The sequence below is a fragment of the Neophocaena asiaeorientalis genome, unplaced genomic scaffold (genome assembly GCF_003031525.2).
Source record: "Neophocaena asiaeorientalis asiaeorientalis breed wild unplaced genomic scaffold, Neophocaena_asiaeorientalis_V1.1 scaffold340, whole genome shotgun sequence".
Classification (NCBI taxonomy): Eukaryota; Metazoa; Chordata; class Mammalia; order Artiodactyla; family Phocoenidae; genus Neophocaena; species Neophocaena asiaeorientalis.
In genome coordinates, this window is record NW_020172733.1 from 3161668 (window position 1) to 3175666 (window position 13999).

The 13999-nt window shown below is 37.2% G+C and overlaps 1 protein-coding gene across 1 annotated transcript in view; it reads right to left on the minus strand.

The window, feature by feature from the left end:
• The window catches only part of ADAMTS20 (ADAM metallopeptidase with thrombospondin type 1 motif 20), a 194035-nt gene that overhangs the window by 16349 nt on the left and 163687 nt on the right, over window positions 1-13999 (minus strand). Inside the window, exons 32-37 of the mRNA XM_024740424.1 lie at window positions 13150-13350; window positions 12313-12442; window positions 12007-12101; window positions 11825-11919; window positions 11142-11275; window positions 5350-5441 (exon numbers count right to left, since the gene is read on the minus strand). Coding sequence (XP_024596192.1) covers window positions 5350-5441; window positions 11142-11275; window positions 11825-11919; window positions 12007-12101; window positions 12313-12442; window positions 13150-13350 — 747 coding nt within the window. The remainder of the gene's footprint in view (window positions 1-5349; window positions 5442-11141; window positions 11276-11824; window positions 11920-12006; window positions 12102-12312; window positions 12443-13149; window positions 13351-13999) is intronic.

Consider the following 13999-nt stretch of genomic DNA (forward strand, 5'->3'; position numbering starts at 1 on the left):
TGTCACTTCTACTCAACACTATCCTGGAAGTTTTAGCTAGTGTAATGAGGCAAGGTAAAGAAATAAAAGGCATCCAGATTGCAAAGGAAGAAGTAAAATTATTTGTGCGTGGCATTACTATGTATATAGAATATCCCGGGGAATCCAATAAAAAACTCTTACAACTAATAAATGAATTCAGCAAGGTTGCAGAATACAAGATCAATTTACAAAAATATTGGCAAAAATTAGTGATTTATTGAGGCGAAGGATTTTTTTTTTTGGGGGGGTGGTCTCTTTATTGGGCAATTCTCCTTGTCAAAAGTCTTCTTTATCTTGAGCTGGAATCTTCTGCCCTATTAATGTCTCCTTGAGTAACACATACTGAAGTCACTCCTCTTTCATGGAGCTCCTTACATATTTAATAGTAGTTATCATAACCTCCCACCATTTTCCTGGCTACCTTCTTCATTTTCCTAACATAATGAACTTTAAATCTTCCTTTTTTTCCTGATTGTCACCTTCTACTCCTAGATAGATTAAAAATTTATCTTTCCCAGACAGAAATTTTTAAATAAGTATAATATTCCAGTGTCAAGTACAAATAAAACTTTTGGTCTCAATATTGTGTTTTGGTACCTTATGATTATACTGGGTCATTTAGAAATTACTTCTTGAGGACGTGGGAACCAAGATGATGTAGAAGGACGTGCTCTCACTGCCTCTTGTGAGAGCACCAGGATCACAAATAGCTGCTGGACAATCATCGACAGGAGGACACTGAAACTCACCAAAAAAGATACCCCACATCCAAGGACAAAGGAGAAGCCACAGTGAGATGGTATGAGGAGTGCAATCACAGTAAAATTAAGTCCCGTAACTGCGGGATGGGTGACTCCACAGACTGGAGAACACTTATACCACAGAATTTCGCCCACTGGAGTGAAAGTTCTGAGCCCCACATCAGGCTTCCCAACCTGGGGGTCCGGCAATGGGAGGAGGAATTCCTAGAGAATCAGACTTTGAAGCCTACTGGGATTTGATTGCAGGACTTTGACAGGACTGGGGGAAACAGAGTCTCCACCCTTGGAGGGCACACACAAAGTGGTGTGTGCATCAGGACCCAGGGGAAGGAGCAGTGACCCCAGGGGAGACTGAACCAGACCTATCTGCTAGTGTTGGAGGGTCTCCTGAGGAAGCGAGGGGTAGCAGTGGCTCACTGTGGGGACAAGGACACTGGCAGTGGAAGTTCTGGGAAGTACTCCTTGGTGTGAGCCCTCCCAGAGTCTGCCATTAGCCCCATCAAATAGCCCAGGTAGGGGCTGGCCCCACCCATCAGCAGTCAAGTGGATTAAACTTTTACTGAGCTGCACCCACCAGAGTAACAGTCAGCTCTACCCACCACCAATCCCTCCCATCAGGAAACTTGCATAAACCTCTTAGATAGCCCATCCACCAGAGGGCAAAGAGCAGGAGAAAGAAGAACTACAATCCTGCAGCCTGTGTAACAAAAACCACATTCACAGAAAGATAGACAAGATAAAAAGGCAGAGGGCTATGTACCAGATGAAGGAACAAGATAAAACCCCAGAAAAACAACTAAGTGAAGTGGACATAGGCAACCTTCCAGAAAAAGAATTCAGAATAATGATAGTGAAGATGATCCAGGACCTTGGAAAAAGAATGGAGGCAAAGATTGAGAAGATGCAAGAAATATTTAACAAAAACCTAGAAGAATTAAAGAACAAACACCTAGAAGAATTAAAGAACAAACAAACAGAAATGAACAATACAATAACTGAAATGAAAACTACACTAGAATGAATCAATAGCAGAAAAACTGAGGCAGAAGAGCCGATAAGTGACCTGGAAGACAGAATGGTGGAATTCACTGCTGTGAAACAGAATAAAGAAAAAAGAATGAAAAGAAATGAAGACAGCCTAAGAGACCCCTGGGACAACATTAAACACAACAACATTTGCATTATAGGGATCCCAGAAGGAGAAGAGAGAGAAAAAGGACCCGAGAAAATATTTGAAGACGTTATAGTCAAAAACTTCCCTAACATGGGAAAGGCAATAGCCACCCAAGTCCAAGAAGCGCAGAGAGTCCCATACAGGATAAACCCAAGGAGGATCACACCGAGACACATAGTAATCAAACTGGCAAAAATTAAAGACAAAGAAAAATTATTAAAAATAGCAAGGGAGGGCTTCCCTGGTGGTGCAGTGGTTGAGAGTCCGCCTGCCGATGCAGGGGATACGGGTTCATGCCCCAGTCTGGGAAGATCCCACATGCCATGGAGCGGCTGGGCCCGTGAGCCATGGCCGCTTAGCCTGCGCGTCCAGAGCCTGTGCTCCACAACAGGAGAGGCCACAACAGTGAGAGGCCTGCGTACCACAAAAAAAAAAAAAAAGAAGTAGCAAGGGAAAAATGAAAAATAACATACAAGGGAACTCCTATAAGGATAACAGCTGATTTCTCAGCACAAACTCTACAAGCCAGAAGGGAGTGGCATGATATACTTAAAGTGATGAAAGGGAAGAACCTAAAACCATGATTACTCTACCCAGCAAGGATCTCATCCAGATTCGATGGAGAAATCAAAAGCTTTACAGGCAAGCAAAAGCTAAGAGAATTCAGCACCACCAAACCAGCTCTACAACAAATGCTAAAGGAACTTCTCTAAGTGGGAAACACAAGAGAAGAAAAGGACCTACGAAAAGAATCCCAAAACAATTAAGAAAATGGTAATAGGAACATACATATCGATAATTACCCTAAATGTGAATGGATTAAATGATCGAACCAAAAGACACAAGTTTGCTGAAGGGATACAAAAACAAGACCCATATATATGCTGTCTACAAGAGACCCACTTCAGACCTAGGGACACATTCAGACTGAAAGTGAGAGGATGGAGGAAGATATTCCATGCAAATGAAAATCAAAAGAAAGGTGGAGTAGCAATACTCATATCAGAAAAAACAGATTTTAAAATACAGAATGTTACAAGAGACAAGGAAGGACATTACATAATGATCAGAGGATCAATCCAAGAAGAAGATATAACAATTATACATATATATGCACCCAACATAGGAGAACCTCAATACATAAGACAACTGCTAACAGCTATAAAAGAGGAAATCAACAGTAACAAAATAATAGTGGGGGATTTTAAACCTCACTTACACCAATCGACAGATCAACCAAAATGAAAATAAATAAGGAAACAGAAGCTTTAAATGACACAATAGACCAGATAGATTTAATTGATATTTATAGGACACTCCATCCAAAAACAGCAGATTACACTTTCTTTTCAAGCGTGCATGAACATTCTCCAGGATAGATCACATCTTGGGTTACAAATCAAGCCTCAGTAAATTTAAGAAAATTGAAATCATATCAAGCATCTTTTCTGACCACAACATTATGAGATTAGAAATAGTTGATTGTATGACTGATTTGACCAGTAACAGAGTGATGTAACAAAACAAACAAACAAACAAAAAACAATTGATTTGCTTGGTTTGTTTATGGCTTATGAATAAAGAACTAAAGTGCTACCTAAGTAACTAGATAGGTAGGTGGAGAAACAGATGGTCAGTAGATAGTTCATTCCCCCCCAAAACATTAATGAGTGTACTATTTAGGATCTCTATCTTCAAAATTCCAATAAATCTCTTCTGGCCACCCCCACACACACCCAATCCAACATATTCTTTTTTTAAATTTACATGTTTTATCTTCTCTCCTAGAGTAAAATCTCATTGAGAGTTCAAACACTGAATAAATATTTACTGTTTAGTCAGTAAATACATCAGGCATTGAAGATATACCTAAGAACCAGTTTCACCAGATGCTTACAGACTAGTGGAGGGAAATGACAAGTAAGCAGATGATTATAATAAGCTTATTATAGATATGATAGATATTGGATGGATAAATAGATGAGAAAGAATGAATGGACACATTTCCCCAATTTGGTAGTTTTAATTTCTAAATCAAATCCAACCATGGGCTGAACAATCCTGAGGTATCTCCAATGCAGTGGCAGCTGGCAGAGAAGCAAAATATCAGGCAGGAACTAAAACCCCTTAATAGGATTTGCCCTGAAAACCTGGCATTTCATAAAGCAACAAATTAAAGGCATTCTACCCTCTGCTCAAGTGGAGCACAGACAATATGTTTCCAATGCATCATATGAACCATAATGTCTTTGTTGTTCTTTAGCCTTAATTTAATTGTAAAGAAATGTGGTATCACATTTTGTTCCGTGAAGAGGAAAATAATCCTTGTATTATGCCAGCCAATAAAAATAACTCAATATGAAAAAAAAGAAAAAAAATTACTACTTGATCTACACTAGTTATATTGAACTCATGGTGGTTGAATAAAACACCTGGTCTTTTTATATGACATTGCCAGGTTCTACTTGCATTTATGGACCTAAGATTTATATATTTATTCCAGTTAACTTTTTTCATATTCATTTCAGCCTGTAGTTCTAGTGTCTTTTGAACTTCTTTAAGTGTCCTTCTCTAATACAGAAAATGCCCTCTCTTTTTAGCATAAGCATACTTTCTATGTCATAGGATGAAAACTGTGAATGAGAAATTCTTAGAAGAGAGGGCTATGGCAAACCCTTAGCTAGTTATCTTCAAAATGAAATCATTATTATAATTACTATCTCCTGGGCAGGATTTATCATTAATCTATAAATCTACCTAATAATGGTATATTCACCTAGCTTATGTCTCTGTATCTTATCATAAAAAATGTTATTCACACAGACTTTATAAAATCCTATGTTAAAAAAATGAGACAGCAAATTTCTTCTAGGAAGCACACTTTGTACTGGAAAGCTCAAAAATGACATAAAGGGGTGTGCAAAGAGAACTCTGCAAAAGAAAGGACAAAAACAAGAATAAATACAGGGAAATGTATTATTTCACAGTAATAGAAAGTTATTCTGAGAATGTTACAGGCCCAAACAGCTAATATAACTGTTGTTAGCAGCAGTGTATGAAAGTCACGTTTGTGATCCATTCCTTTACCTTGTAACTTATGTCCATTCATTTCTATGGACTAAGTCGAAAGATTGTCAGTGATAAAGCATCATGGAAGGAGAAACAGGATCTAAACAATTTAAAATTCTTATTATTACACCCTTCAAACAAACCTGGTACTGGCAAAGATGCTTTCCCTCCAAAGTTTATCTATAACCTTTGAAATAAATTTCATGTCAGAAGTTTGAATTTTCTATTTACTTATGTTTCTTGCAGTATTTTGGTCAAGAAAGTGAATGAAGAGAAACAGTATTAACTTTACTCAGTGAGAAAAAATAATCAACTATGAAATACCTGTGGGCATCTGGCTGCACTATAGCAATCTCCAGCTGTGGCAAATGGAACTGCGTTTCCAAATACTGTCTGGGCAAAAAGAAGGTCTGTAGCTAGAAAATAATAAATGAAATTCTTTAGCACTGAGACATTGTATGTTTTCACATCTTCATTGCAAAACATGCAGTCTTCATATTACATCCTTAAATACATTCATATAACTAATCCAAAATTTTAAGCAAAAATGTTGCACAATTGTAGTACATAATATAGATCAGGCTCTCAAATTTTTATTTAATATAAAAATGTTCACCTCATAAATTGCTCTAAAATATGACAGGGACATCTGTAACTAATCCATATGTTTTAAAAGCTAAATAAATGCTCTATCATATTTTACATCATAGTGAATAGCTAAAATAGATAAAGTGGCATAAGGAGCAAAATTACAGAGGAAAAAACATTATTTAAAGATAAATTATGATAAAGCAACATATACATACTTATAGAGAGTATGCATATAAATTCATTTAGAGAATTCAAAAACACGAAGATAAAAAGTGTGCCATTTTCTTTGATTTCTTCTATTACTATTTCATTCTTTCTAATCTCACTTTTGTTATTCTTATTAGCAAAATTTCTTGACTGGCAACAATGCTGGGGATTCCATATAAAGTATCAGAAAGAAAGAGTCATTGGCTCAAAAATAGGTTGGGAGGAACCCTAAAGTTTAGCTGGTACAATCACTTATTCATGCTTGAATCACTTAAATAACATCCCAACTAATTCTCATGCAGTCGGTGGCTCTCACCTCTGCTAATGTTGTTTCAAATATCTTTCAGGAGAACTGCAAGATCACTGCATGCCCTCATGATGACGCCAGTCCCCTAGAGGCAATCCCCAAAGGTAGCATTTCTGGAAATATTTATCATATCTCCAAGGGCAGCTTCCAAAGCCAGCAGGCCTTCCATGGTGTGCCAGAGTCAGCTTGTACCAAATCATGAGAACCAATTGTGTGTGTCTCTTCCCAACTCCATGCATAATGAGCTCATGTTGGTAGCTTAAAATTGGCCATGGTGGGAATATATACCCCATGGAAACTGGCAAAACTTACAAATCAAACTTTTTTTTTCCTGATTGTTAAGAGCTGGTTGTTAAACATTTATCCACACACCACTGCTTATGCATGGTACTTAGGGTTAGGCTGGGCAAACTGACACAGTTTTCAAATTAGCCTTTGCTACTATCTCCTCCATCATTCCCTGGATAACCCACAGATAGCTCTCGCTTAACATGTCCAAAGCTAAATGCATTATCTTTTTCTCCAAACATATTCCCCCTGCTATATTTCTCATCTCATTGAACTATATCAGCATCTACCCAGTTATTTTGGAACTCTTTCTAAACATTCCATGCCACAAATCCCCATATTCCATCTGTTGGAAAATCATAGAGTGTACCTCTTTAATATTTCTCTCAGGTTCTCTATTCTGAACCAAGTCCCTAATTTAGGTCCTTATCACCTTCTATCTGAACTATTATATTAGCTTCCTAAATATCTTCATGGATGCAATTTGTTCTCTCTCCAACTGAGCCTGTTCCCTCCCCTGTTTATACTTTTACCCCAAAGGTCCCCATAACTTAAAAGATAAATTCAGCTGTATAGTTTAGTACACGTTGTTCTTCATGATCTGCTTTCTGGGAACTTCTCTAATAAGCGGCTATCCCCCAACCTCCATTCAATTTATGCTTAGACAAAACTAGACTACTCCTTATTCTCTAGTGGAACCAAAATGCTTCACCATTTCATGCTGTGTTCATGATGTCTCCTCCTGAAACTCCTTCTCCTCACTTTGGTTAATTCAAATTTGTCTTCAGGATTTCCTTAAGATAGTTTCTTGAGGAAAGTTGACTTTTATTCAGCAAATATTTCTTTAGAACCTATTGCGTATTGGGCATTATTATAAGTACTGTAAGAGCACAATAGTGGATGACATAGGGGCCGATGGAACCTGAGTGCTACCAGAGAGAAACAAGTAATAGAGTAGATATTATCATATGTTGTAGGTGATCAATGCTATAGAAAAAAATAAAAAATAAAGCAGGAAAAGAATGAGAAGAAAAGGAGTTTTGGAGTGAAGAGGGTCCAGGATGAATTTATTGGGAAGGTGTATTCAGGAAGAAACTGAGGGGTAAACCCGACAGACAATCATTCTAGGCAGATAGAACAGAAAGTGCAAAGGCCTTAAGGAGGGGTGGAGGGCATGCTTGATGTATTCAAGAAACAGCAAAGGGACAAATGTGTCTGAGCCAGATCGTGCAAGGAAGGAGTGTGGAGGGAAGGAGCAGAAAGGTAATGGAGATGGGAAGGTCTTATTGAGTTTGATTGACCATTGGCAGGATTTTTAATTCTGTTATGAGTTAGATGGGAGATATTTGGAGAGTTTTGAGTAGAGGTTGGGGTTATTAAAAAGGTGAAATGAGATAATGTATAAGACAAGACATGGCTTACGTTTTAAGGGATCACTCTGGATTCTCTATTGAGAAGAGAATCTAGGTCAGGAGTTGGGGAAAAGGTGAAAAGGAACCTGAGTGCTACCAGAGTAAACAGGAATACCAGTCAGTAAGCATAAGAATCCAGGTGAAAAAAATGATATGGACTTGGCCCACGGTTATAGCAAATGAGATAATGGCAAAGTGGGATTTTGCATGTGTCTTAGCTCAAGCTGCCCTAACAAACTATCACAGACTGGGGGGCTTAAACAAAAGAAGTGCAGGTGCAAACAGGGTCAAGTTCTGGTGAGAGCCCCCCTTCCTGGCTTGGAGATCGTCTTCTTGCTGTGTCCTCACATAGCAGAGAAAGAGATTGCTGGTGTCTTTTCCTCTTTTTTTATAAGGGCATTCATCTTACAATTATGGCCCCACTCTCATGAACTAATCTAGACCTAATTATCTCCCCAGGACCAAACACTGTCACATTGGGGATTAGGGCTTCATCATATGAATTATGCAGGACACAATACAGTGCATAGCAGCATGTATGTTAATGATTCACCTGACAGAATTTGATGATGGATGGCACATAGGTGTGAGATAAAGGGAGGAGTTAAAGACATTGCTATGCTTTAGCAAGAGTAACTAGAAGCTGATGGTTGCCATTTACTGAAATGGTAAAAATTTGGGTAGAAGGACTGGTTCCTTTGTAGAGATGTGAATGGACCTAGAGACTGTCATACAGAGTGAAGTAAGTCAGAAAGAGAAAAACAAATATCATATATTAATGCATATATGTAGAATCTAGAAAAAGGGTACAGATGAACCTATTTCCAGGGCAGGAATAGAGACGCAGAATGAACATGTGGACGCAGTGGGGGAAGGGGAGGGTGGGACAAACTGTGGGATTAGGAATGACATATATGCACTACCATGTGTAAAATAGATAGCTAGTGGGAACCTGCTATAAAGCACAGGAAGCTCAGCTCAGTGCTCTGTGATAACCTAGATGGGTGGGATAGGGGCTGGGAGGGAGGTCCAAGAGGGAGGGGCATAGGTATACATATCGCTGATTCACTTCATTGTACAGCAGAAACTAACACAGCATGGCAAAGCAATTATACTCCAATTAAAAAAAAAAGAAAGTTCAGTCTTGGATACATTGTCAGAAACATATTAGATTTCATGTGGGTATGTGGAGTAGGGAGTTGAATCTTGCAATTCAGGGCAGCAGTCTGAATTAGAGATATACATTTGGGACTGTCATTTAATAGATGGTATTTGAAATCTATAAGTTGAAAGAGATCCTTAAGGGAATGACTGAGTCCTGAAGTTCTTCAATATTCAGTGTTGTATAAAATGAAGAGTAACTAGCCAAGTTGAGAAACAGTGAGAAAGATGGGAGAAAGAGTGACCAAGACAGGAGCCAAATGATGAGTGTGAGAAGTCCTGGAAACCAAAGACTGCTGATGGATCAAATGGAATGAAAATCAAGAATTTGTCATTGGAGTTAAAGAAATGGAAGAAGAATTGATGATGTAAGAGAAAAAGGAAAGTTTGCTGAAATAATGGTCCTGAGTTGGTACAAAGCAAGGAGCTCAGAGCACAAGTAGAAGGGGTTGCCTCAGATGGCAGCAGAAATAGTTCATCCACAGTGACCAGGAGAGAAGGCAAAGTCTATAGGTCAAGGTTTAGGTCATCAGCAATGAATGACTGGAGTGGAGGTATTAGAAAATTTCGAAGTTTGAAGCCAGAGGAGAAGCTGTGAGTCAGGCATTGGGAAGAGTTGGGGAGGAATGGACCAGGGTCCGTGCAAGCTCAGGAGTCATGCATTTAAAGTAAGATCAGTCAGGAGGGCTGTGTATTACTTGCCACATGCAAGATTCATGGTGCAAGTGCAGAGTAGGTGAAAAGTTTAATTTAATCAAGACTGGGGTTTTGGCACACAAGTATGAGGAAGGAAAAGAGAAAGCAAGTGGAAAATGTATACATTTAACATTGTATCTTCAGAGCCCAGTCCAATGCCTGGCAAAATGGCAAGTTTGATAAATTAATGAAAGATAAAAGCTTGCTAAACAGCAAATAAGTTCCCAAATGCCCATTATGTACTCAGCAATGCTGACACAACATATATTATTAAATAACCATTGTTTATAGAACACCTACTACTCGCAAGGCATTTACTAGATATGTTACAAGTATTATCTCTTAATCCTAACCGAAAAAAAAAAAAAAAAAAAAAAAAAGGAAAAAAAGCAGAAAAAAAGAAAGAAAAAAACCTGAGAGGCATCTTATTATGACTGGTAACTGGATGCAGAGAATTTACACCCAGCAATCTAACTCCAGAGTCTATGATCATAACCAAAGCATTATAACACTTACCCACTGCAGTAATTGTGGGTGTTCAGTAAATGGTAGCCACTATTACTGACAATAATAGTTCACCATCATATGACTGATTTAGAGATTATGTATTCATGCATTCACTGTCTCAACAAACATTGTTTTGTTTCTTTTTGTGGTTTAGGTGCTGTGCTAGGCACTGGTGATTCAATTGTGATTTAGAGTTTCTGCTTCTGAAATGAACTTCTTTGCATTTTCATGTCACTATGTAATTTTCAGGAGGGCAGACTGCCTGATGCTCAGTGTATGTTAGGTTTCATAAAGTATATTTACTTTAACTTGACTGTACTATAAATTACTTCCTAGAAAGGCAGCAGGTCCATAATCTGGGATCTGTGAGTGGGACTTTATCTCCCTGCAATGCCAGTTACTAACTGTATGAATTGGGCCAATCACTTAATTCTATAAGTGCATCTTAATTTCATCACTTGCAACAATGTGATGAAATTTTGCCTTATCTATTATAGGGTTGTTAAAAAGATCAGATGAAATAAAGTATAAGAAAATACTAGACAAACTGTCACCTGAAGCTAATGTTAATTATTACTTTAAGCCCTTGCAAAAAAGCTTATACAACTACATTGAGGATATTAACTTCCTTATTTTTAATGTAATTGAGGATTTTAAGGTAGATTGTTATATCTTGGAAGGGCAGGATCTTTACTATGACAGTATCCTTACTATCTTTACTAATGACAGTGTCATTACCACTACATTTTATTAAGGGTTCCCATGGTTTGTATCATTGCACTGGAACTATGTAGCTAATAACTTTTTTAAAAGAATTCTAAGTAATTATTGTACAATGCTAGGCCCTTCTCTATACCCTAGCTACCACATATACCATATAGTATATTGTTACACTTGCATTAGCAAACAGGTACTTTTCATTCTACAAATAGTGATTCAGCACTTACTTTTAATTTGCATGGAATTAAGATCAATTCTTATTTTGCTGAAAACAGTGTGTCCAGCAGCCAAGTAGTCATTTTTACACTCACAGTCTTGCCTCCTGCTTCCATTAAAAGGACATTCATATGGATTTTGCAGTCTGTAACAACATTAAAATATTTTAGTATTAGATACCATTATTAGACCATAAAGCAGATAAATGGTAAACTTTGGAAGTGGGAAGGTAAAAGACACACTCTTCAATATTTTAGGGTCAACAGGTTAAATGTGAAAGAAATGAAAAATCACTCAACAAGTTAAATGTCAAAGAAATACAAAATGATCACTGGGAAAGTCAAGACCAGTTTGTGGAAAAATAATTCAGCTGTAGCTCTCCTAGCTTTTATTACTGGAATTAATTTGACTTCTATGAAAATACACACAGGTCTTAAATTCTTCCCTCCTCTGTTGTCTCACTGCTCACCCATATTATCCTTCTTAGTCAGTCTCTCTGTGAGTACATGTTAATGCTCAAATCTTTATTATTGAACAGGCATGGACAACATCTGGCTTAGGTCATAATATGTCTACCTGATTCTAAATTACTTGTCACACTGGGAGCTATTCAAGTACCACTCTGAACTCTGGAACTTCTAATTCTCTTGAAGGACCATGAAAATGCACAGATAAGGCAAAACACAGCATATACCTAAAGCCATATACTTCAGAAAAGTTGTCTTCTTCACCTTTGACCAATGATATATATTCCTTGGGGTTCTGCAAGTGCATGCCAGCACAATAGATCTAAAGAGAAAATGCAAAGATCTAGAAAAGATTTTTTCAAAGTCAACAGTCAATGCTAAAATCAAATAGGAGCTGTCTTCATAATACCTTTATTATTCTTCCTTTAATGTTAAGGTAATAGTCACCATCTTTGGTAATGTTGTTTTTCACTTGGATTTCTTTACAGCTGGTAAATGTTTTACCTTCAAGGACAAGTGAGTACAACTTATCAACAATAAACAAATTACAGACACAACATGAATTTAACTCAATTACACCAATATTGTTATATTCTGAAAAAAACAGAACTTTCATTTTGTGGAGTGTATGACTACTCTAAATATTTATTTTCAGATTTTAATTAAAACTTCTTAGGAACACTTAGGTTCTAGATTTTTGAAGTCTAGTACTTACAGTCATGGACATAACATTTCTTTTGAGCATCTGGTTTTAAACTCTTTAAACATAAGTCACTGGACCAACCATTGTCAGCTATGCATTCCACTCTTCTCTCCATTATCCCAACTCCACAAGTCACAGAGCACTGTGAACAGAGTAAAATCTGAAGGTAAAGTATATAATGGATAATAAGGCCAGTAAATACATATCTCCTCCTTTCAAGCTAGGTCCTTTTGGAACAAACTGATGATCAATAATGGCTAGAATTTCTGCAGACACAAAAATATCCTGGAGGCTAGAGAGTCACAGGTGGAGCTAATCCTTAAGAAACTCAATCTATTCTTTCTCAATTACTGGCTCCTTTCCATTTATTTTGTATAGTTAGCTCAGCAGTATATTGTAAATACCCGATAAATATTAATTAATGATGGTTATTCAGACTACTGAGTTTTTACTCATTGTTGTATGCTGTTTGCAAAGCAATATTTACTTGCTTTCTATCAATTAAATTGGAAATGGAATATGGTGCAAATAACCTGTATTACTCATACATTAGATCTATTTACTTTTTCACTTAACCAATAAGTATTGCTTAAGCATCTATTCAAAATGCAAGCCACTGTGCCAGGTGCTCTGAGGAAAAGAAACAAGTATTAATTATGGTTTCTGCTTAAGGCAGGTTATAGCAAACTTAGAAAAAGAGATAATAACTGATAAATAACTGGTAAAGTGATTGTTAGACAATAGGGGTATGAGACAACTCTGATATCTAGTTAGAAGTGCAGAATAGTAGGCATCCCACAACAAGAAAGTCTCATTCAGAAGGTTTTAAATTCATAATTATAAACTGACCTTGCTCCATTTTCCAACTTTCCAAGTGGCCATATGCAAACAGGTTCTAAAATTGCATTTGTAAACCTGAGGGGAAGGCAGCACAGGGCATTCTTGATAGTCTATAGGCCACAGTTCATGAAGCTTATATTTCTCAGTAGATCGGATCCCAATGCAATATGAAATCCTTTGTTGGTAACTAAATCCACAGTTACCTGCACACTGAAAAATACAATGTTACGAAGGGAGAAGAAGATGCTCTTAAACTTAACCAGGGTTAAGCACCACTACTTTCCACGTGCTTAATATATACTATGTTATGGTATCCCCACAACAATCCTATTTATTAGCCTCATTTACAGATGGGTAAACAAATGTTCAGAGGTATTAGGCAACTTTCACAGAGTTGTACCAGGATGGAGAGGATCCAGATTCAGGATAGATTGTCTTTTTTCAGTGCCTATGTTTTTTCTGTTTGTTTGTTTGTTTGTTTTCTGTTTTCTTGGTCACACTACAAAGAAAAGCTTAACTGAATGAAAATTTATTTCCTGGTAAGCAGAGCTTTGGAGAAATGAAACATATCAATCGTTCTTACCTGAAATAAAGGACATTTATTAGTCTTAATGTACTTGTAACTCTATATAAATTTAGCATATATTTACCTCTACACATACAATGTGATGTGTACTACCATCTGACTAGAATAGGTAAGTGATTTAGATATAAATTAACGATCCAGAGAAAAGAATGGGCAAATAGATTTCTGACTCCAACAAAAAGGAGTAACAAGGAATAGAGTTACCATCTGACTTAAAACAAAAAAAACACCTGAACAAAATATGCATTGATAAAACAATGGCTCTTAAGACAC